Source organism: Natator depressus, chromosome 1, assembly GCF_965152275.1.
Source record: "Natator depressus isolate rNatDep1 chromosome 1, rNatDep2.hap1, whole genome shotgun sequence".
NCBI lineage: Eukaryota > Metazoa > Chordata > Testudines > Cheloniidae > Natator > Natator depressus.
The window spans coordinates 132833388-132859279 of NC_134234.1; the positions used below are offsets into that span (position 1 = coordinate 132833388).

The window sequence follows — 25892 nt, forward strand, 5'->3', positions numbered from 1 at the left end:
AAAATACTACTTCATTACATTCAAAAAGTTGAGCTCCCAACTATAATGCTAAGAGGACACACTTTATGTGTATGTTATGAATGCATAAAATGAGCAAATAAATATCTTAACTGCACCTAAGCTAATCTAGTCACTAACAGCAGTGTGACTCATTGGAACATTTAAAAAGTCATTTCTGTGTCTAATGTTCACTATTATCCTGTGCTGTTCTATGAAAAAGCCTCAATTTAAAATAAACCAATTAAACTGTGTGGCTGTTCAATTAAATTTTACCATGGCAACAAGGATTAGGCACACAAAGTAAAAACCTGCTGACAGTGCAGAGATTATTCCTAGTTTTACACTTATAGCAACAGCCAATTGAAGTTAAATTTTCTGCACCAAACATTGTGAGATGTAAAATGAAAGGGATTGACGTGCTTTCGATGCATCTTGGGACATCAGAGAATATTTTCCTGACAGGGGAAGTAATTAGCTGGAATTACAAATAGGAACATGGCAGACATATGAAAATGTGTAGGCTCATGGGATTTAATCAGCGTTCCCTAATTAAAACCTGGGGATTTATTTTGTTTAGAACAGTGGTTCTCAAAGCTGGTCCGCCGCTTGTTCAGGGAAAGCCCCTGGCGGGCCGGACTGGTTTGTTTACCTGCCGCGTCCGCAGGTTCGGCTGATTGCGGCTCCCAGTGGCCACAGTTCGCTGCTCCAGGCCAATGGGGGCTGAGGGAAGTGGTGCGGGCCAAGGGACATGCTGGCCGAGCTTCCTGCAGCTCCCATTGGTCTGGAGCGGCGAACCGCGATCGGTCGAACCTGCGGACGCGACAGGTGAACAAACCGGCCCGGCCCGACAGGGGCTTTCCCTGAACAAGCAGAGGACCGGCTTTGAGAACCACTGGTTTAGAATACAGATAGAATAGGATATAAAGGAGACTGCCATAATTCAATACATTCAACAGACTGACAGCTTTTTTTCTTCCTTTTTAAATGAAAAGGGACCTTTCAACAATTTTAAGTTGGGAGGGGAGAATCATTGTCTGCAACTACACTATGGAATGCAATTTTCCTTTCTAGTGTCTTTCCTGTAAACACACACATGAATAGAGTTACTTCAAAAGGACTCTATATGTGTGTATTTTTCCTGTGCTTTGATTAGGGCAAAGTATTCATTGATCTGTCCATGGAATCCCATGAACACAATCAGATTTAGATTTCTCTTTAGAAGAATACTCTGGCTGCTGTCATGAGTCTTTTGATGGCATGGTAGGACAATACAATGATCTGTCCTCAACCATTGATATGGTAGCTTTTAAATGTATTCTTAACATTATCTTCATAAATCACTTTTGTACGCAGATGATTTGTGACCAATGAATTAGATAGGGTGTATGTTGGAATGTCAATGACAGAAATCATGCTCCAATTTAGATTACTACAGACACACCATAGGGATTTAAAAACTCTGTGTTGTAGCCAGAGACAATTAACCTTTTCTTTTCTCCATTGCATTTGTTACATCCCAGTCAGTGGTACAGATGTTGCCGTTGGATAGATTAATTAATCTCATTTTCCTCTGCTGGGATACATAGAACAAGCAAGGAGATTCCCATTTACTTTACTGAGTGTATGGATTGGATACAGAATGGATTGGATATTTTCATGGTGCCAGATCTGTGTCAGGAAGGGATAAGTGTAATGTCTTTTCTAGTTTGCTCAAAGGCCCTAAAAGAGCTACCTCTTTTACCATGAAACTAATTGCTATCTGAGATCTTCCTTTCTTCTTGTGGAATGGTAAGCTGCTAGTTACCCTCCACAGTATATTTCTTGATGCTGGTGTGTTTACCACTGCCTCGGATCTTCGTTTAAAGAAAGATTGTTGAGGAGGGTGTGGTAAGGCAAATGTGGTGCTATTTGGAATCCTCAGCTTTTCATGGTCCCTTTCAATTTGGCTTTGAGCTGGACCACGATACAGAATAGAACTACCAGTCTCATTGGTTGAGCATCTCCTCCTCTTGATGGATAAATGTGAGGTGTCCATGCTGAATCTCTTATTTCACTGAAACATTAACCACCAGGTTTTGTTTTTCCTCTAGTGTTCATTCACGGGGATAAAAGGTACTACCCTAGACTGGCTCTCTTCTTTCTTCTCTAAGAGATCCCTGAAGGTGATTTTTGCGTCATGTTTATCTGCCCTGAGGTCAGTTTTACATATGATTATGTAATGTTCTTTCTGCCACTCTCTTCCCAGTCAACTTGTGATTGAGGAAGCTGGAGACAGGTTGTAAATCTATTTGGGTCAAAATGCTATCAACATATGAATGATCTGCAGCTGTATGTCTTGTTTTTGGCAAATCCAGGTTGCATGGTGTCTTTCCCAATATCTGATTAGGATGTGGACTTTGATGAGAGTAAATGAGCGGATATGTAATCCAAACCAGTAAAAGAGTTGATAGTAGGATGAAGGATCTTCAGGTCATGATTACCGTGTCCCCCAGGTTGAGGTGGATTGTCCATCAAAGAGGTCTGCGGTTCGGAAGATGCTTCTGGGTGCATGTGCTTGTTCCCAAAAGCTCTTTTTTTTAAAAAAAAATCTTTCTTATAAAATACTTGCAGTCCTTTCCGTTAGATCCAGAACTTTGTTCGATAAACCATACATCTGTGACTTCTAGATTAGATTATTGCAGTGTGTGACACCCATGAAGACCATCCTCAAGCTATAGCTGGTTCAAAATGCAGCTGCCCACCAGCTACATTGGCTTCCAATTCACTTCAGGTGCAATTCAAGTTGCTGGTTGAATATATGGCTTGGGTCATCAATATCTGACATCTGATATCTCTTTCTCTCTCCCCATGTGTACATTCACAGCAGCAGAGATCTTAAGCTGGATTGCTCAGGATGAGAGTCCCTGCATGTAAATGTTTGGCTGATGTGGGGGTGTTCATACTAGAGGGCCCTTGAATCTGAAATTTGCTTCCCCTCTGTGGTCTGACAGAGTCCAGATTTGTTGGGTCTCACATGATGTTACAGATCATTTCCTTTTCTGCACCTTTTCTTGGTGTAATTTATTTTGTATTTGTTTAGATGAAAGACTTTAATTAAGAATCAGGCTAAGTATTATACCTGCTCAAAGATGTATTGAGTGCATTTATAAAGGGACAAATAAATACTGAATACTCTTTATACTGGCTTGTACAATTTGTGCTGACTTGAAACTGTTCTGTCTCTGTAGGGCCTTAAATCTGCCAAGAGTTAAAAAACCAAAATCCCATATCCACAGATTCATAGAGGCATGTTTAAAGTTCATGTGGCAGATGCAGGGGCTATACCAAAGCACCAGCACTCAGAATTAACTCCCTGCTCAGGTATCTTGTAGGTGTAGAAGGGAGAGGTAATGAGCCATAGATGGAGGCTTAAGGCAAAATTAGGAGGTCAAGGAAGCTCTATATTAAAAAACAAAAAAACACCGTTAGCCAGCCAGGAGGAAACTTCTTAGGAATCAGTGCTGTACCATATGGGGAGAGCAGTGTTTTATATGTAGCCTGAGAAGGTACTTTTTCTTTAAAAACTTGTTGTTGTAAAATCCAGCTAATGCCTCAAGCTGCACAATAAAGACTTTGGAGAAAAGTCATCTTGATAAAACGTTTTGTTTTGTCCTGAGGGCCTGCTGTGCCACCTTACACAAATAGTACATAGGGATTTAGTTGTATGAATCCATTCATGGTATCACACTGAAAATGGATCTACCAGTCTCCTTACACCCTTTAGGAAAAGAGGTTTTGTGTTTGGTTAAAGAAAGCGGTTATGTGCTGAAGAATCCCAAAGCATCCATTTGGATTCCTCTACAACAACGCCTAAGATTTTTAAAGTATAAAAGATTTCAAAAGAATGAGATGTGATGGGGAATGTAGTCCATCTAGGTCTCACAAAGGCTCGTAGCTTTGCTGGCTTTCCCTGGGCAGCTCTACCACAGCTGGCCAGGAACACCATAGGACATTAAATCCAGTCACAGTTATCAAAACAATAGTATATATTCCAATTTCTACAGAGGTTCCTCCCCCCCGCCCCCCGCTTAGAAACAGTTCTGTTCATTTTCAGACTACAGTTAATTAACGCAGAAGCAAGCTAATGGCTGAATCATGAGACCAGCTGCTTCTGTGGCACAATATCCTAGAGGGGAATCCTATCACTTGAACATAGTGTGTAATGGTTACACAGCTGCCTAATCCATCTCTTGAGATGGAGTCTGTGATTTTACTTAAGCAATTGGGCCCTTTGTAATGATGCCAGGATGTTAGGGCCTAGCTAGGACAGATAAGAATTTGCTTACAGCTGCTTGGAGCAGGAAGTTTCTTTACCTAAATTCTCACCTGTATGGCAACAAGCAGTACTGCACATCCTGTATGAGCCTAGAGTAGATTGGGGTTTCATCCACCTAGTCCTTATACATCAGACCGATCATTCCCAGGATCAGTCATCCCAGTACACAAACAGGACCCACCAACTCAAAGTGGCACCACACCCTGCCATAACAGATGCAAAACCTACAGACATCTCCACTGCTGTGATGATCAATACACCTTGCAAGATCCAGGAATCCTAACATGTGGTGTACTTCGTTCAGGGCATCAAATGCCCCAACAACAACTATGTGGGTGAAACGAGACAATCATTTTGCTCTTGAATGAACTCTCACACAAAAGAGAAGACAAAAACACCATCTCACCCATCAATGAACACTTTTCACAAAGTGATCACTACATATCTGATCTTTCAGTACTTGTCCTCAAAGGAAACCTGCACAATATCTTCAAAAGGCGAGATATTGGAAACTTACATTCATAACTCTCCTAGACACTAAAAACCATGGACTCACCAGGGACACTGGTTTTATGGCTCATTACAATTTGTAACACTCCACAGCCTGCTAACTGTTAATTGGTTCAACCCCCTTATACATAACCTTTAATTGTCCACTTTATTGCAAGTGGCCTCCTACAACGTGTTACCCCTTACGCTTAACAATCTGTCCCAACCTGTATTTAGCTCAGATACTCTGATTTCCCTCCCCAGACCTGAAGAGCTCTGTGTAACTTAAAAGCTTGTACCTTCCACCAACAGAAGTTGATCCAATAAAAGATATCACCTCACCCACCTTGTGTGTCTCAAAATCAGCCGTATAGCAATTAGTCTGCTGTCACTTAAATTGGATTCAGGATTTGGCCTTATGTAAATATCTTTACCTGTTGGAACTCCCAGGCACATCTGTGCAATACAGAATGCCACAGACAATATATTGCTTCTACTGCAGTAACACCTAAAGTCTACCAACCATTGTCTACTGGGGCTCCATTGTGCTCAGTACTGCAGAGATCATAATAAGAGATGATCCCTGCCCCACACGCATGTAATCTAAATAGACAAGTCATGTGGAGTGGGAGAAGGGAAATATCCCCCTTTTGCAGATGGAAAACTGAGGTACAGTAAGATTAAAGGTCACACCAAGGGCACACAAAGTTTGTAGCAGACCCAGGAATTGAACCCAAGCCTCCTGAATTCTAGTCCAGTGCTTTCACAAGACAACTTTTCCTTTGCCAGTATGGGCTGTAAATAAACTAGTGGATACAGGAAAAGAACTATTCAACCCTCTAATTGATGGGCTAAATATTGTGGAAAATACATGTCCAAAAGTAATAGTGGTGGCTTGTTGCAAAGATTAATTGTAGAAAGATGATCCTTTTGTTCCCCTTTTGTTTTTTAACCTTGTTTTGTCACATGAACAAATACTAATAAAAAACACATACTTATCTGAAATATGTATGTATCTATCTTTTGATTTCCCATAATTTCAAATGGTTCTACTATGGAGATAATTCATTAGCGTTGTTTTACATTCCTTAGAAAAGAAGATTAAATAAAGCATTTGCTTGTGTGGTTATTGTTGTACTATAATTTCCATTTAGCGGCCACAAATCTCATACTGAAATATATGTGCCAAAATTTCAAATTGGGTTCCTGAAGTGTGGCACTTCAAAACACATATATGGGCTTCTGATTTTCAGAGATGCCAAAACATCCGCAACCCCCAGTGGGAGACACTTGCTCAACAGCTCTGAAAATCCAGTCATTTTATTTTAGGTGCCTAAATATGCATTTAGGTTATTAACTTTGCCACCTAGGCTAGGATTTTCAAAAAGGTCTGTGCGAGATGGTATTTAACTGCTTGACTTCCTGTCATGGGGTCATTCACCACATTGGTGCCTCCTGCTGGGCATTTCAGGAATTAGTTCTGTCCCAGCGGGTGCACCCTCGGGTGGTGGTTCTCCCATCTTCACCACCATCTGCAGACCCATTACAGCTCCTGTCTCTCAGTGTCTGATTTGTGGCACAGCCCTCTGGCCGTGTCACCATCTGTTCCCCCCCGTTCCGTGGGACTCCTTCAACAAGAATCATAGAATCATAGAATATCAGGGTTGGAAGGGACCCCAGAAGGTCATCTAGTCCAACCCCCTGCTCGAAGCAGGACCAATTCCCAGTTAAATCCAGTTTCTCCTTGCAGCGGCTTGGCAGTCCACAGCTGGGCCGCTCCTCCAGTGACTAGTGTGTGTGTGTGGGGGTGCCCAGTCCCATCCACTACTCAGGGCCCCAACCCCTGCTGCCTCTTCCTTCCAGCTCACTGTCTCTATCCTCTGGGCCACTTCCCCGCAGCCTTAGTTCCTTCTGCGACTGCCTCTGGCTCCAGCTCCTTTGCCCTTTTCCCAAGGCCTCAAGCCTGTGAGTCCTGGCAGCCCATCAGGAGCTCTCCCTAGGTCCTGGCTAGCACCTGCCCTTCCCCAGGTGCTAGTCTCTCTGTAGCCCTCTAGTAAGCCAGTCTTCTCCCTCAGGCTCCCTGCAGCAGACTCCCTCACTCTGGTCTGCAGCTTCCTTTTATATGGGCTGGCTAGGCTCTGATTGGCTGGTCCAGCTGCCGCCCTAATTCTCTGCAGCTGCCTCCCTAATTGGCTGTTTCCCCTGCAGCCACTCCTTTGGCTGCCTGCTGCTCAGCCTCCCTAGGCTGGTTTTAACCCTCTCAGGGTCCGTCACACTCCCTTTTGAAAATCCCCGGCTCAGGCTTGGAAATATTGGCCAGAATCACGTTGTATGTGAAAGTATAGTATAAAATACACTAGCATGTTGTGCCTCCATTTTTTCGTTGTGGTAACAGATTATGAAGAGACTTTAAAAAGCAAAATTAGACTGTTACTAACAAAGACATTTTTCAAATGAGCTATTTTTAGTATCTGTTTGAAATGGCCCCTGTTATCATAATAATGCCAGAGCACCTCACAACCATTAATGAAGTTATTGTCAGAATACCCCGTGGAGTGGTGGTATCCCCATTTTACAGATGGGGAACTGAGACACCAAGAGAGACTAAATTACTTATCCACAGTCACACAGGAAGTCTGTGGTGGAGTGTGGAATTGAACAGGGGTGTTTGAGTCCCCGGCGAACACCCGAAGCATTGGGCCAGCCATCAGCATTATCTTATTCATATAAACCCTCTATCTGGCTACCTATTCTAGGATTTTCTGAAGACCCTGGCAACAAAGAAGCTAAGCATTCTGCTTACAGCTGGGCAGTGGATTTCCAGCCATTGGAGGACCTTGGAAGGCTTTACAAATAGAATCATAGAATATCAGGGTTGGAAGGAACGTCAAGAGGTCATCTAGTCCAACCCCCTGCTCAAAGCAGGACCAATCCCCAACTAAATCATCCCAGCCAGGGCTTGATCAAGCCTGACCTTAAAAACTTCAAAGGAAGGAGATTCCACCACCTCCCTAGGTAACGCATTCCAGTGCTTCATCACCCTCCTAGTGAAAATTTTTTTTCCTAATATCCAACCTAAACCTCCCCCACTGCAACTTGAGACCATTACTCCTTGTTCTGTCATCTGCTACCACTGAGAACAGTCTAGATCCATCCTCTTTGGAACCCCCTTTCAGGTGGTTGAAAGCAGCTATCAAATCCCCCCTCATTCTTCTCTTCCGTAGACTAAACAATCCCAGTTCCCTCAGCCTCTCCTCATAAGTCATGTGTTCCAGACCCCTAATCATTTTTGTTGCCCTCCGCTGGACTCTCTCCAGTTTCTCCACATCCTTCTTGTAGTGTGGGGCCCAAAACTGGACACAGTACTCCAGATGAGGCCTCACCAATGTTGAATAGAGGGGAACGATCACGTCCCTCGATCTGCTGGCAATGCCCCTACTTATACATCCCCAAATGCCATTGGCCTTCTTGGCAACAAGGGCACACTGTTGACTCATATCCAGCTTCTCGTCCACTGTAACCTCTAGGTCCTTTTCTGCAGAACTGCTGCCGAGCCATTCGGTTCCTAGTCTGTAGCGGTGCATGGGATTGTTCCGTCCTATGTGCAGGACTCTGCACTTGTACTTGTTGAACCTCATCAGATTTCTTTTGGCCCAATCCTCTAATTTGCCTAGGTCCCTCTGGATCCTATCCCTACCCTCCAGCGTATCTACCTCGCCTCCCAGTTTAGTGTCATCTGCAGACTTGCTGAGGGTGCAATCCACGCCATCCTCCAGATCATTTATGAAGATATTGAACAAAACCGGCCTGAGGACCGACCCTGGGGGCACTCCGCTTGATACCTGCTGCCAACTAGACATGGAGCCATTGATCACTACCCATTGAGCCCGACAATCTAGCCAGCTTTCTATCCACCTTATAGTCCATTCATCCAGCCCATACTTCTTTAACTTGCGGGCAAGAATACTGTGGGAGACCGTGTCAAAAGCTTTGCTAAAGTCAAGGAACAACACGTCCACTGCTTTCCCCTCATCCACAGAGCCAGTTATCTCGTCGTAGAAGGCAATTAGATTAGTCAGGCATGACTTTCCCTTGGTGAATCCATGCTGACTGTTCCTGATCACTTTCCTCTCCTCTAAGTGCTTCAGAATTGATTCCTTGAGGACCTGCGCCATGATTTTTCCAGGGACTGAGGTGAGGCTGACTGGCCTGTAGTTCCCCGGATCCTCCTCCTTCCCTTTTTTAAAGATGGGCACCACATTAGCTTTTTTCCAGTCATCCAGGACCTCCCCCGATCGCCATAAGTTTTCAAAGACAATGGTCAATGGCTCTGTAATCCCATCCGCCAACTCCTTTAGCACTCTCAGATGCAGCGCATCCGGCCCCATGGACTTGTGCTCGTCCAGCTTTTCTAAATAGTCCCGAACCACTTCTTTCTCCACAGAGGGCTGGTCACCTCCTCCCCATGCTGTGCTGCCCAGTGCAGTAGTCTGGGAGCTGACATACTAATGAAACAGGTAGGTCAGCTTAATCATCTCTGTTTTACAGACCGCTCAAGGCAATTTAGCCTGCCAGTTTAAAATTGGCATAAAGACCAATGTTTTTCGAGAATTTATGCAGTATGCTGCTTAAATCAGGGCATACTCTGAAAAACTGATCTGGCTTCAGATACAGTGTAATCACTATTTTCTAAACACTGTCACAGTATGATGGATGACAACTCCGTAAAAAGCTATTTTGCTTTCATCAGGAGATAGCAGAGGAAATGTATTTCCTCGTTTATTTATAAGCAGGAACAGCAAAAAATAGTCTTTCAGGAAAAGAAGTAATATCTACAATCTTATTAAAGTGAAAGCACTATAGTGAACTGCTAATATGGGGACGAGAAGTTCAGTGCATCAGCAATATTTTATTACTAACATCTTTGAGTTTTATACTATTGTCCAAATAAGGACAGGAATGAATCAATTAATTTCATCAAGATATGTAGACTGTCATATTTTACCCACACAGGTAAAAAAATAATTGCTGACATCTGAAATATTCTTTTGACTGCAAGGTGCAGAATTCTGTCGCCCATATGCACTGGTACAGTACTATAGAAAATGTATTCCATGACTTTAGTGCTTTAGCAACATTTCTGAATCAATTCTACGACTACCAGGAATGTAAAGCCTCATGCTTTGTAAATGTGCAAATCTGACAATTCTGCAGACTCCAGAATAACACTTTGAATTCATTTTTCATTGAAATGATGTGAGCTTCGAAAGCCTTAACAGTTTTGGCATCCTATGTAATAATGTCCTTTTTTTAAACCTAAAGTTGCAGGTTGATCTTTCGATCAATGTTCGAGTCTTTTCCCTCAATGTTCAATAAAAATGATGTAGTGCTTGACAGCTACAGTAAATGGTTCCTCTGAGCAAATCTATCAACAGCTGCAAAGAAGGAGCAGCTTATGCCCCAGAGTACCCAACTGATGCTCGACTTCAAATACATTGTAAGAATGTGCAGACTAGAGGAGATTGCCCTTGGTGTGCAAGTAGGTTTCAACAAGGGAAAAGTGTCAAGCACAATAGTGCTGCTCAAAAATAGGGGGGGTAGGAATTGCCATACTGGAACAAACACATGGTTTGTCCATTCTAGTATCTGGTCTCTGATGTTTCAGAGGGAAGGTCCAAGAAACCCCATAATAGGCAGATGTGGGATAATCTGCCCTCCATGAAAGTCTTGTTCTAACTCCAAGTAGTTAGAGATTGGCTTAAGCCTTGAAATATGAGGTTTTTAATCTTTCCCAAACTTTTATTATTAGCTCTCGTAATTCTGGTTATTCTTGATATCCATGTAAATATCCAATCCCTCTTTCAACTTTGCTAAATTCTTGGCCTCAACAATATATTGTGACAATGAGTTCCACAGTCTAATTACACATTGTATGAAAAAGTATTTATTTTATAAGTTTTTAATGCGCTGCCTTTCAATTTCATTGAATGTCCTCTGATGAGAACAAAAGGTAGGTAGGCAGACCCAAAGCCCCTATCCATCTTTTCAGTACATTAGAGAGACATGGTGGGTGAGGTAATATTTTTTTTCATTGGACCAGCTTAAGATATGACCTCACCCACCTTGGTTCCCTAATATTCTGGGACCAGTATAGCTACAACTACACTGCGTTTTCAACACATTCATTATTTTATGTTTCATGTAATTCATCCCCTTATTCTCAGGGAAACAATTCCAATCTTTTCCATGAATGATATTACAAAGGTTTTATTTATTTGTTTACTGTTTCAATTAAAATAATTTTAAGGCTATGTACAAATTAAATCAAGAAGATGCAATATTTTGGTTTTTAGGTTACAAATGGACCATGCCACTGCATCTGTCATATTTCATTTACTACACAGTTACTTTCTCTTCCACTTTTCCCAGCTGGCTGGGGTTAGGTCGCTGGATCAATTAATCTTTTCTGGGCTTGCCAGAACAAAGCTCGCTCCATATCTCTTCCCATACAGAGTCTATCTGCTGTTTTCTTGGCCATCTTCTTGTTCTTTTTCTGTGAACGCTAGATGAAAATGCCTCCCTAACAGAATTCCCTTTATCCATCCTTCATATGTGTCCATATCATCTCGGCCTTCTCTCTTGTTGCTTCTCTTTGATATCACAGATCTTGGTCTAACTCCTGATTACTTATTTCTGCATGTGGTTCAGCAATGTCATCACTCTCACTGCCCCCAAGCATTTCATGTCAATGGCTTCAAGTCTTCTCAACTCTTTGGTTGTCCATGTCTCTGATCCGTACAGAAGAGCTGGTCTTACCATGGTTTTCTATGGTTGTCTCTCAAGTAGTCAGGGCATCCTTTTACCACAAATCACTCCACTGATTGTGTGCCAGACTTCCCCTACATGCAGCAGCTTTGCTTGCAGCTCTGTCAATTTCTCCATAATATGAGTAACTATCCAGAATTCCTTAACTACCAGTTAACAGGATTACCAGTCCGGCTACTTTTGAAAAAAAAGTTAGTGAAGAAAACACATATACTATACTAGAATGTCCTCTATTAGTATGGCCACAGGAAATGAAACAACTAAACAGGCTATGGACTGCTATTCTATTCTGTGTAGGTTCTTATACCACCTTCATCATAATAGTAATCTCCACCTTTGAGTAATGCATTAAGCAACATGACTATTATCTTTCACAAGTGATTTGTTCTGTCTCTCATCCGCTTCCCCAGGGGGATAATTGTGTGTGCGGGGTTTTGTTTTGTTCCAGTAGAGTTTTGTTTTTTTGTTTTTTAATGTACTCTGATATATATTAGAGAACGCAAAAAATTGTGCAGCAAAATTTGAGTTCAGTTATGGGGGAACTGGTAGCACTATCTAATATTAAGCACGGCTGGACGCTTCCCGTTATAAAACCATGCTTTTAGCGGCTTAATGCTTAGCTAAACTTTAGCTGTCTGGGATGAAATTTTCCTTGCTGTGTGTCTGCCTCAGGCTGATTACGCCAAAATGGCTCAGCAGATTCTGAGAACAAGACCAGCAAAAAAAGTGTTGTTTTACCCATGTTATAAAATTCTGGCAGCCTTTTATGAGAGAAGCTCTAGTGCACCCACAGTTTAGAGCAGGGACTTGAAATTTGGCAGAGACATGGACTTTGTCATATGTCAGGGATGTGCCTTTGGCCATTCCCTTGAAAACTGCCCAGATTTGGCCATATTATAAACCTTTAAAAATGCTCAGTAGATTTTTCAGACTTCAGCAAAAACTCACACATGCTTGAGCTTTTACATGTGACTGGATTGTGCCCACCCTCACCCACGGAGCATGCTCCACCTCAGGGTTACAGAGTGTCAGAAGGACATTTCCATGTATTGGCTGCTCTATGAATTGGCTGTCAGGCTGAACACCAGAACCGAGAGCAGGGAGTCTGTCTCTCCTGTGCTCTTAATAACCCTCTTGCTGGCACCCAGGCTGTTTCATTTGTAAAGAGTGAAGCTGAATGCAGGTTAAGTTGAATAAATGGGACTTTATTAAACCTTGTGGATTGCTCTGTCCACCTGGATGAGTTGTGACCAAGTTCTCTATTCCCATGGTGTCCTTTCAACAACAATCCCTCCAAGGAACATGGGCCCTCTGACTCCAGTTCCACTGATTGTGGTACACAGGCAGGGTAGAGGAGGAAGCCACCTGACTTGAATGTAGAGGATACAAAAGCTGGACCAAAAGGGGAGGGACTGTGTGTGTGTGTGTGTGTGTGTGTGTGTGTGGTGTGGAAGGGATGAGACAGATCTGACAAAGAGCCAGGATGTGGCTGGGAGAACTGGGATTCGCTGGGCAAATAGAGTGGAACAAGGAGCCAGGGAGGAAAGAGAAATTGGATGAGGAGCTCTGGAAAGAAGAGAGGGACTGAGGTGAAAAGCCTGAGGAGTGGAGATTTGGACTGGGTGGGCGAGGAGAATGGGACTGGGATGAAGAACCAAGAAAAGAGGAGACAGCATGGGGACAGGGACAAGTTGGAGGGGACAGAGCAGAGGTGATCAAGCTGGGGGAGGGATAGCTCAGTGGTTTGAGCATTGGCCTGCTAAACCCAGGGTTGTGAGTTCAATCCTTGAGGGGGGGCATTTAGGGATCTGGGGCAAAAATTGGGGATTGGTCTTGCTTTGAGCAGGGGGTTGGACTAGATGACCTCCTGAGGTCCCTTCCAACCCTGATATTCTATGGTTCTATGGTTTAAGCTTCAGAAGGGGAACAGACAGAAAAGTCTGTGATTGCTAGATATACTTGCCTCCAGAGCCTGGAATGGAACCCAAGATTTATGAGTTTCTTCATTCCTCTGTTGTTGGCAGGTATCTGTGAAACCCACTAGCAAAGTGTCTCATTCCCTTCTAGGGCTCATTCACATGGGAGTGACAGCCTACTATTGCTATCAGTTACTCCATTAACTCAAGTGGCAGATGGCTGCATGGTGAATTCAATGGTTTCAACCCTGCTGATGAGTCAGGTGGATGTCAGTGTGATTCTATATGATGGAATTTTTTTTTTCATTTTGCTTATTTAAAAACCTAGGAGATTACACAGCAAGAAATACATTAAAATAATATTATTAAGATTGCAAAGTCAAGAACTCACAAGTTAGGAAATAGCCTTAATTAGGCCCTGTTGTGCATTTACATTATGCTACAGTCTTTAACCACATGAACTTGCTCTGGTGATGAATCAGGTTTGTGTAATAAAAGAGGCTATTTTCTGTCAGACCTCTGCCTCCTTTGTTTCAGAAGTTGGAAGGTCTGTGGTGAATGAGGCAGGGGACTGCAGGAAGAGAAGGGCTGGACTTGTGAGTAAAGCAGCTGAATGCTGCCCTGAAGAGCTGGATTCTCTCTCTGTCTCTACCATAGACTTCCTCTCTTGTGTTAGGCAAGCCACTTGCACCAAACTTATGCGTTCCTCATTTTCTGGATGCTCAGTTTGCCCAGACAACCTTAATTCTGGCATTTACTAATGTCTGAGTGCTTGACTCTTCAGCCTTAATATTCTTTTAACACAGCTTGGAGGGTGTTTTTTAAATATTGTTTTAAAGCAAAGGTTCTCTTTCTTATGAGTGTTCTGACACTCATCACAAGTGTAGTGGCCTAGCCAAATTCTAGTTTAGTTGATTAACCTTTCCAAACAGACAGCAGTTTCAGTTTTATAAGGTATTCTTATTTTCCATCCTAAACAATTGGGTAGTGTTAGTGTGTGTTCTACCTATATGTCAGTGATGGGTGAAGCAGTAGCAAAAGACACAATGTGTGTATAAATAAATCTTCCTAATAGAAAGTCAAACAACCAGTTTATAGTCTTAGATCTACTCATTAGGTTCCCACTGAAAGCAATAGGAGTTGCATGTATAGATGGTAGGTTAGAATTTAGGTCCTTGCTTCTAAATGGAACCTTTTATCCAGAAAAAAATATGTGCTAACCAAAGGTCATGGTAGATTCTCTGTTGCTGATGATTTTTAAATCAAAATTGGCTATTTTTTCTAAAATATATGTTCTGGGAATTATTTTGGGGAAGTTCTATGACGTGTGTTATACAGCAGGTCAGAGTAGATGATCAGAATGGTTCCTTCGGACCTTAGAATCTATGAAAAAAATGTCATTATCATTAATAACAATTCAGTTATACACAATAATGATATACTTTGCTGTCTGGACTGGGCGGGGGGGGAGACAATCGTATTTTCCCCATAATATATGTTTTATATTGGCAGGTAGGGAGAATCAATAATCAGCATGCTGAAATATGGAACAATGTGGGTTTGCAAATTTAGTTTTCGTGATTTTACACACAATTGACTCCCAGCGAGTTTATGCAACTCTTTAATACATTTAATATTTTTACCGAATTTTGTAGAATGAACCAACATTTTCAGTTTTCCCATGCGAACGTTTGCTTAACTCTTGTCTTTCTCCATGTGCTTTTCCATACCTATTTGTGCATGCATATTTATTTATAGGGCCTTCTTTGTCTTCCTCTGACCTTCCATAGTCCATTTCCCCTCCTTTTCCTGGCCTTCAAAGCCATAAAGCCTAATGCTTGTTTATCTCTCTGCTTGTCTCCTCTTGCTTCCAGTAGATCCCCTTCGTCCTGCCAAAGGCACACAACTACTTCATCCGTTTTGTGTTCTCTTCTCTCTCTTCCTCCCATGCTTCCTTCATTTTCTTCTTCCAGAATGCCTGTACACTCTAGTCTCCCTGCAAAGAAGTGATCATAAACTAGGTGATCAAAGTTAATTATATTTGCACAACAAAAATAATGCAACTAGGTACTATGTGAGCTAAGCATTCCCATTCAGTCACTGTGTTGGCACTATAGCCCATCCTTCTATAACATCTGTATGTTGCTTATTTTGAGGCTAAATTCTTTAGGCAGAGGGAATTTTTGTTTTCATTATTGTTTGCAAAATGCAAAGCAAACACTGTTGGTGCTTGATGAAAGATTAATAGTACTGTAATAACAATAATATTCAAATTCAAATTACCTCATTCAAATTACCTAAAAACCATGTAGGCAAATATTATAGTCAGATACATTGTCCATATTAATAAATTATGTTGGGACTCAGGAATGGCTTCAGATAACTTGCACACTGTGAAGACAGATAATCTGACAGAATCTAGAGTTTAGAAAAAATAGTGTCTTTGTCCCCAAACATGAACATTATTGGTTTTGAAGCATGCACCTCATGCGAGGCTTTTATGTACTAAGTTACTGCAACTGCATATCTCCCTCAAAGATATTGTTCGTTATTTAATAATGCATGTCAGTGCAGTTGGTAAATAAAGGCTAACAAATGAATACAAGAAAATCTTTATTAACTCTTTTATATGGACTAAGTTCATGTTATCTTAAATTCACACTGTAGAAATAGCTTTATTAAGAATGATTGACATGCACTGACTTTTAATAAATTAAGGGGCAGATTTTCTGGTGGTGTAAATCCTCCTGGGTGCATTGATTTCAGTGGAGTTACACTGATTTATACCAGTGATGGATCTGGCAGGAAAGCTTTTGTTATGATATTTTACCTCTTTACATATGAGCTGTAACATTGCAATTGTTTAGTGACCCTTTGCAATTGATTTTTCTCTTTTCTTCCCCTCTGCACTTCCATCATGTGACTAACCACTTCAGCTTTCAAATACTATCCTCACTAACTGTGTCTGAGTAATTGTAGATTAGGGTTCAGAACTGTAGCGCTGTTGCATAATTATAGATGATACATTTTAATTTTGCTTTTTAATTAGAAATAATAGTCAAAATGTGTTCTGGGTTTTTGTGAAGTTTTCAGCTGGCAGCATAGGGCCTTCCTTTTCTCACTCCTCCATTAAAGCAGTTATACTTGGAAGTTTGCTAATGTATGCAGAAATCCTTTCAGCATCATATTAGAGTCCAATGTTGTGAACATTTATGCACATGCTTCACTATAAGCACATAAATAATCACACTGACTTTGATGGGGCTCTTTTATGCTATTTATAAGAGAAGCATGAATAAGTGTTTGCAAGATTAGCACCTCATTTGCTACAGATCATATGGAAAATCTCTTGCAAGAATAGATAAGTTTCAGTTGTACTCGATTATGGGTAAGTCATCCAGCAATTAAAATCATCCTTATATTTTGATATAAGAAGGCAGGACAATTACAAAAAAAACTAGTTTAAAATGTATCTTCAGAGCTGTAATACAAGCTCCTTTTCCCTGAGTATAAATATTTAATTCTTTGAAGGATAAAGAAAAATAATGGTTTGCTCATTTCATATAAGGTACCTTTTGGAGTTGGAGTAATTATTTTTCCATGCAATAAAATGAAACAAAATCTACTTTTAGAATGAAGGCAAGACAGCAATCTGAAACGATCAAAACAAAATTATAATAGATTATTACCTAGCAACATGATGTGTTTTTTAATGAACCTTCTACTGAGTTACATTTAAAGATCTTCAAATTTTGACTTTCCGTGTGGAATTGCTTGTAATTTTATGTCTTATTTAAAATATAAACAAAGAAGCCAGTTTTGACTGAAGAAATGTTTCATAAATTTTTAACCCCATACTTGAGAGACATTTTTAAACAGGTTTAAAAACTAATGCGTTTGAAAGCAAATTCATTTGATGCCATTATAATCAGCTTGCCACTATACCTTTTCTGGATATAATGGGACTGGCAAAGGCCCCTATATTTAAAATCGCATGACTGTTTTCATTTTAAACTCCTATTTCAGTTACTCATAACTTTCCAAAACATTCGAATTTCAGACTGAAATTCTGGAAACTTCATCTCTAACAAATTCCAAATGTGATTTTCTTTTTTAATGTTTGAGCAAATATGATTCAACTATTTGCCATTTGTGAGACTGAGTACGGTGGAAACAAATACATTTTCCCCATAATGTTTTTTTTTTTAAAGCGTCTGTTTGTTTTTTAAACCAGACTTAGCAGCTGAAAAAGCTGAAGATAGAAAGCTGAAGATGGAAGGGAATTATCCTGCACTGAAAAATGTCTTTGTTCTGATGAAGACTGATTTTCATATGTCTGTGTTGTGACTGTTTGAAAATTGCTGTCTGGATTCGCACAAATTGCTCTCTGGGTATACAAATTACATTGACAAAGATAACACTAAGCTTGTAAAGTGCTGCACGCAAATCTATACCTAACTTATGTGGAGAATGCGGTAGGGTTTATCTTGTAACGTGCACAGTGAATGAAGGTGCTTATCTTGTAAGTCACCCCAATGTACATATTTGAGATGCCCTGGAATCATTAAGGTTACACAGTTCAGCACTCAAAAGTCAAGAAATAATAGCACTGAGGTTTCCCATGCATCCTTAACTCTGCCCATTTGTGCTTATGCATTACAATACAGTCTTTAATTCCATATGCACACATTTTTCAAACAAGTATCATATAATATCATAATTTTTCTGCAATTTTGCATGTTGTATATGTGTCATGCCTTGTCATTTTTTCCTTCATTTTACATTTTCAACATGGCCAGGATTTTAAAAAATGACTAGTGATTTTAGGTGTCCCATCTGAGACACCTTAAAGAGGCATAATTTTCAGAGGGTGGGTGCTCAGGGCTTTCTGCAAATGGCTCTTTTAAGGCATCTTAATTTAGGCATCCAAAAAAGGAGACCACCAAAAGAAGTAGATATTTTGGAAAATCTTGAGTTGTGGTCAAGCCTACTTAGAATGGCTATGCAATACATTTTTTCTCTGGGGAATATATATTCGTAATTTAGTTATTTAGACATATATAATACTGTTCATTTTCAACTAGCAATATAGCCTTCCTTCGGGTGCTATTCGGGAAATTAATTGATTTACACACACACACACACACACACACACACACACACACAGCATAGTCTTTCTAAAGAGCAATTCATAAACTGAGGCATTTGACTACAAAACTAACCTTCCTGCATACTTAGTTGGCCTATAAATAACAGCAAAATTTCACTAAAGCTCTATGTTGCTGTATTTAATTTATATTACAAAGTGTAAGAACTAAATACTGTGTATTTTTATAGAAAAACTTTCTTGGACGGTATATCTGGCAAACACAAAGTAATAGAATACTATACGGTGCCATACATGTGGTTGTAGAGGAAAAAAATGAGATACTGTATTTGATAAATAGCATGCAGTTAGGTTCTGTGCAAAAGGGGCAGAGTTACTATTTGTGTATGCAACCTTAACTTTTTCATTTCCCAACTCTTGCGTACTTAAGCATGCAATCTTAATGTTTTCTGAATGTATTTTTCAAAGATATTTAACAGAACAATTCACAAAATATGCGTTTTCTGCTTGTTCGTGTGTTATCTCATGCATCTTCTAGAAGCTATAGGAAAAATAGTTAGTTACCCATAAATTACAGAGCCATTTCTAAATTCAATATGAGAAATATTGCTATTTTAATAACATAGACTTTGGGTTTTGCCCAGGAGAGTGTTGTCATTTTGTAACGTTGATGTTTGCAGTTTAATTGCTGCTGCATTAAATGCCAGAAAATGGATACGTGACTCCTGTATAATATAGTTATAGGGTCATGTCCTGTAGCTCTTTCTGCATGTGGCATTCCCACTAGTTTCACTGAAAGTTCTGTGTGCAAAATAGTTGCAAGATCATCATAAATTTAAGCCCCCTAAATTTCTAAATTTTTTATTATCATCCTTTGTTTATTGTCTTACAATGTAGACTCTCACAAATCCCCATTGTGTTAGGAGCTGTGCACTTATACTATATATTCCCAGCCCCAGATTGCTTATAACCTCATATGGTACTAAAAGGACTTCAGAAGTATCTAGTGAATTAAAAATAAATTTGAAGGAATATTTCTCTTAGTAATACTTCAAATTTTCCACCATATATGAATATTCACTTTTATTACTAATCCACTTGGGAAAGTAGGGCTTCCTACTTTGATAAGATCCCATTTTATACACGTCTGTGGAGAACTTGATTAAGAACACTTAAATGCACTTAGAATAATGAGAAGACACACCATATCCTATGGTCTCACTGAAGCTTACAAAATATATTTATACAACACTGTCATCAAGCTGGTTGAGCTGTGCTTCTTACATTCATTTGTTACATACTACATAGCAGCCCATAGCTACTGCAGCCACCTGCCACGACTGTTCAGAGGCAACCTTCAACAGGCACCAGCAACAGGGCTGACAGGGACACATATACTTAAAAGAAAGATTTGTTATCTGAATTGCAGAGGTATACAGTGAATTGGGCTCATTCTGAACCTTGATTTCTGTGCCTTTGTATCTTGATTGGCAACCTATTGGTATCATGAATTATTCCTTCAGAGTTTCTTAAGAGGAGGCTTGGAAGTTCTTTTCCAAAGTACCCAGAACGAGAGCAAATTGCATTAGATCTATATTTTCCCTCCAATGTTTTATTAGTCGCTGTCTTTGGCAAGCATGAGTAAATCAGTAGACCATTTGCACAGAAGTAAAGTAAACAGCAGTCATTAACTGTTATCTGTCTAAAGTGCATTCTAGGTCCTTACTAGCTGCCTTAAAGAAAATCCATAAATTCACTGACTGCTGTCAGGCGGGTGAAAATTTAGAGGGTTCTATTTTTGTCTTGTATAGTCATGGTGCTTTATATAATGCATATGATATACTAGTCTATATGTCTGATCCAACTGCAGCTTTGGAGGTTGGGAGGTGAACGGTGTTTGAAACACTAAAATTCCCATAAGCTTTTCATGTCTGATATATCATGGTTATTGATATCCTAGCCAAATATATAAGTTCAAGGTGACATGACCATAAACATTTAAAAGGTTTTATCCTACCTAGAAGAAGTTACACATACACACCAACCAGTACATTACTGATTCTGGAAGCATATCTGGATTTCTTATGTTGATCTCAAAAAGTAACACCTTACTTACTTAGCTTATGTAAGCAGAGTCAGGATGAGCTCTACCCTGGCATCTGGTGGCGAGTCATGGTGGGTTGTGGAAAAGAACTTCAGAGGCTGATCTCATTTGCATAGGCACACCTACTCCGCCTAGACGGTCACTTTGGCTGCTGTAGGAGCCCCAGTTTCTCTGTTGTTGGGGCAGGAATAAACTGTCATTATCCTGATTATATGAATCAAGGACAGTGGAACTGTACTTGGCCTTTTGTTATGCTGGAGGGACTCACCATCAACTAAGCAGCACTCGTTAGGCAAGGGTCATGGGTTCCAAAACCGAGTGAATAGAGAGAGGCTGGGGATAAGTCTTAATACCTGGTGGTATGGGCCCCACGGTGAGGGGGCTAATTGCACTTTCTCCTCTCTCCACTGTGGAATATCAGAGCTAATTTTGATTCCATTAGGAATCTAGTTAGAGGCTGCTGAGCTGAATTCACTTTGGGCCAATGGTGCACCAGCACTGAGGCTCCCCTACTACAAGCTGAAATCACAAAAGAGCTAAACTTACTAAGAGCTGAAATCACTGAGTGTTGTGTTAAGTAGTGGGGGAGCCTGAAGATATATTGCGGAGTAGTTTGTGGGACGGCTGGCAGAGCAGAGCAGTTTGTGGGACGGCTGGAGCAGCTCATGGGACGGCTGGCAGAGCAGAGCAGCTGGTGGAATGGAGCAGTTTGTGGGATGCCTGGAGCAACTCGTGGGGGCAGCTGGCAGAGCGGAGCAATTCGTGGGACGCCTGGTGGAGCGGAGTGGAGTCCCATGGAGAGGTGGGGCAATTGGCTTTGGACCACGTAAGGTGCCCCTTAAACCCTCCCCCCCATCTCCACCCAGGTTGGGAGATAAAACTCTGCAGATAAACTTTCAAACTCTGGGGCTGCACTGACCAGGGACAGAGACTTTTGGGACTTTGGGTGATTTTGGGTTGCTGGACTGAAGAACCAAAGGGAAAGGACATGCCCCAATTTTCTTGGGGTGGGTTCTTTGCTCATGGGTTGTGTTTTGAATCCTGTTGGTGGTGTTTCCCCAACATAATGCCACATTGTTTCTCTCTGTTATTAAAAGGCTTTGCTACGCTCAGACTCTGTGCTTGCGAGAGGGGAAGTATTGCCTCTTAGAGGCACCCAGCAGGGGGTGGTATATATTTGTCCCAGGTCACTGGGTGGGGGCTCGAGCCGGTTTTGCATGGTGTTGTTGGAATGGAACCCCTAGATACTGAACCCGGCCCTTGTTGCTGCCAGTTCTGACGTGCAGAAGGGTTACACTTATGAGGAACATTTCAGTAAATATATGTGCTAGACCTTCACACTAAACCATTGCTTGTGCCAGTTTGTTATAGTGATGTGCTTGTTATAGCAAATATAATTCTTCTCTTTTGTGTAGGTTCTTATACCACTGTCATGCCCAGAGTATATGAGTGACTTCCACTAGTGCTTAAGCAACATGACTAACATCTGTCATGTTTTTGTTCTCTCATCCTCTCCCCAGAGACACAAGTTTTTGCAGTGGTGTGTCCTATTGAAGTTAATACTTAAATAGCTGAGGCTTGATTATGGAGCTGATTGAAACTAAAATTCAGCATGAAGAAGGTTCTTATTGTCAGAAGAAAACCTTTCTAGGAGTTAGCATCCAGAGTGTAGTTTCCACTGGTCAAAGACACGGACCTACATTTAGTCAAGATAGTCAGCAGTAGAGTTCTCCTGAACTCCTTGTGGATAGTAAGCTTTCACATAGCAGTATGCACAAGGAATGCATTCTATCACATCTAGATGGCTAGGAGGCTGGACCCCAATCTATGGATGATGATCTGACCTCAAAAATACACATCTCTATTACTTCCCAGTGAGACTACAGCAGCATAATCTACGTGGATATGGAAAATTCAACTGATATGGAAGGCCGCAGTACGTCATCAGGTTAGGTTACTGTGAGAACATCAGACGTGATCTCTATTTATTATACATGCTCCCTATAGAATATCACATCAAATAAAAGATCTCAGTCTTTAACTTCAAGACTCCTAAGGATCTGGGCTCAGGTTACTTAAATGATCACTTCTTTTCTCTGGGAACTAGTACCCAGTCGATGATTGAACTGTCTACTGCAAGATTAAATCTTGTTTGTGCAATAGATGGAACTTTCTCACAGGCCTGTGCAAAATGGTAGAACTCACTCCCGTGGAAACTGAAGGCCATCTCAAACTTCACCACTCTCTATTCTAGAAGTGCAAGTTGTACTTCTTCAGCCTGATCGTCACAAACTCAAATCACATAGTGCTTCTTAATAAACAAACAGCTGGAAAAGGTACCATATGTGACACACACCAGGTGATTTGTTTGGTGCATCTCTGGAAGATGCTAAAAAAGTAAGGTGATAGGCATGACATACTTATTATTTGTATTACCATAGAACCTCACAGCCCTAGTCTTGGACCAGGACCCCATTGTGCTAGGCGGTGTACAAACAGAGAACCAGAATATAATTTTATTAAGGGATCCCAGTTTGTATAAAGGCACCTAGTTTAATCCAGCCCTGTCTGCTTTGTAGTTTCTTCAGCTCAATGAACAGTGACTTATGCCATACCTGTGCCTATTGAAGAATTTCATTTTTGTTTTTTAAAGGAAGTGGCAACCATTTTGTTGCTTTATCTTCCCAGTTTTTATGGTAGATTCTGTTGTCCAGTTTAACATTAACTAGTAGTGATAACTCAGTGCTAAAGATATATTTAACGCTAATTCTGGGCGTCTGTGCTCTGGAGAGTCCTGCATTCAGAATTATTAAACAGACCATATAGACAGACACTTTGCCTATAACTTGTTTGCTCATTTATATACAGAAGAATGGTGATGAATAGCTAATTTTGCTGCAGAGAGTTGCCTGCTCTGAATCTCAACTATTCCGTATTTTGAAACCTGCAGGAGCTTGATCAAAACATTATAGCACACCCTTCCACTGAAGGGGGATTAATTGTTCAACCCCTCCATTCCCTCTCCTTCACCAACCTCCAGCAAAAGAGAATTTGCATCGTGATTTAGAAAGTAAATTAAATACTTCCAGCCTGGCTAGCACAGCTTTAATGTCTCCTGAAGATTACACTGGCATTGTAGACTTGCCTGAAGGAGCAGAAAGGAAAGTGCACAGAAAAGCAAAGGAAGGTAAGCACCACAAAAACAGTTGCATGCACATATTTAACTGGATAGGCCATGCCACTCAATTTCAGTGTCAGGGATTCATCTGGCTGTAACTGAATGCAAAATGCATAGTTCTGTCCATTTGATGTGAGAGATGAGTACAGGCCAATTTTAGGAGAGCTCTGAGACTATAGGGATCAAAGAAACTAAGTTTTATAATACCAAAACTTTAATTTTTAGTGCGGTCCTAGAATAAATCACCAGTAAATCCCAAGTAAAGTTAATTTTGCCAAGAAATGAAGAATGACTATGTTTGAAATTCATGACAGATATTGGTAGCATTATTAAAAGAGTTGGAGGGAAGGGCTTGTGCTGTGTTTTCATGTCCTGAAATGCATGAATGATGATGATGGCCATTTGCACACTGATACCATGGTCACCAGTATGGAATGCATAAGTCACTGGTATTTGAGTTGACTCTATTAGCTGTCAATGTAAGTAGCAGGCTGTCCTCCTTGTTAGGGCCATATGCTAGTCCTGATTCAGCTTTGTGCCCGTCATGGTAATACTGGAGTGCCTTCACAGTTACAGTGTGTACCTTTTTCTCCCTGATATGGTCAGGTTTTTTTCTCCTTCTTCTCTCTCTCTCCCCCCCTCCCCACACACACTATTACTTCTGTTCAGTCTTCCTCTTTTCCTCTCACCTTCATCTTTTTCCTCCTCCCTTTTTGAAGGCTGTGAAAGTTGTGTTCATTCTTATCTCATCCTGCAGTGAGTACCACAGCTTTGGCCTTCTTGCTGAGAGAGCCACCTTTCTGTCAAGAGCTTTCCCCTTGAGTCTGACCGTGCCTGTGGAGCGTAGATGTGGCAGGAGTATGACGAATGGTGTGCGTTGCCTTCTTGCTTATTGCTTCCTGTGCCTGTTCGTTTCCTGTTACTCAGGACCTGCTGCTACATACCCACCATTTGGAGTGTTACAATGTTTTGTTCACACTGTTGCTGACTTAACTAGTTCATGGTTATTACACACCTGCGTGTCTTGCTTTGATTTCCCTGTGTTTTGGGATTGCTGTTCTTGTTGTGAGACGAGAGGAACTATCTGCAGAATCTTGGATCATTTTCATGGCAGGCGGAACACAAGCAGAGGTGTGATGCCCCTGTTGAAAAAGGTGTAGTGCAATCGATGGCTAATGGTAGGAGGGGATAAAAGCAACCTTTGCCACGTCACTATCAAAATATTCAGCAGCAGCCAGAAGCCTAGGAGCACTCCTTGACTGAAGACTGATTTGACACACTGAGGGCAGACTAGTTTGATGGAAGTTGAGGTGATAATGATTGCCAGGACCTCAGCATTTTTCTCTCTTCTCACCAGCATCACGTCTGTCTTGCCTGATTTCAGTTTCAGCCAGCTGCTTTCCATTCAGGTGCTGCTACCCAGCCAGGCATGGAGCAGGTATGGGGCGGGGGGGGGGGGGCAGAGGGTTGGGAGACATTGCTGTTAGCATCAGATGTGAATAAAATGTAGAGCTGGGTATCATCCGCATACTGCTGGCATTTGGGACACTGATGCGTTGTGATTTCCTGCAACAACCTCTTTTAAATGTTAAAAAGGATATGGGAAGAAGACTGGATCTTCTGTGACTGTGGTATGGTGGGGTTCATATGCTACATCTGGGATCAAGTTGTGGGGCTTCTCTCTTTAACAGTGGCTTAGCTATCCCTGTCAACAGGAGGTCTTAGCTGATTTGTGGTTCGGACTTTAGAGGTACATTTTCTGCCAGTGCTACTCCAGTTTCCTTCCTTACTGAGAGGAAGCATGTTACATGGTCCATATTGGTGGAAGCTAGCTTTGTGTATTTTAAACAGCTGTGACAGATATAATGTCATTTGTTTATAGAGATGGCTCCTATTATGTATCTGTTCCTACTAGAAGGGTAGGAGGAGAGAAACTAAACTACAGAGGCTATCTTCTG

At 41.2% G+C, this 25892-nt stretch overlaps 1 protein-coding gene across 8 annotated transcripts in view; it reads left to right on the plus strand.

Annotated features, from left to right (window-relative positions):
* Positions 1-25892, plus strand: part of FRMPD4 (FERM and PDZ domain containing 4) — a 435288-nt gene that overhangs the window by 284612 nt on the left and 124784 nt on the right. Inside the window, exon 1 of one of the 8 annotated variants that reach the window (XM_074966798.1) lies at positions 24731-25372. The exons of the other annotated variants lie outside the window; for them this stretch is intronic. Within the exon in view, the coding sequence (XP_074822899.1) occupies positions 25233-25372 (140 nt within the window). The 5' untranslated portion in view covers positions 24731-25232. Of the gene's footprint in view, positions 1-24730; positions 25373-25892 lie in introns of those variants that run through there. 8 annotated transcript variants of the gene reach the window in all.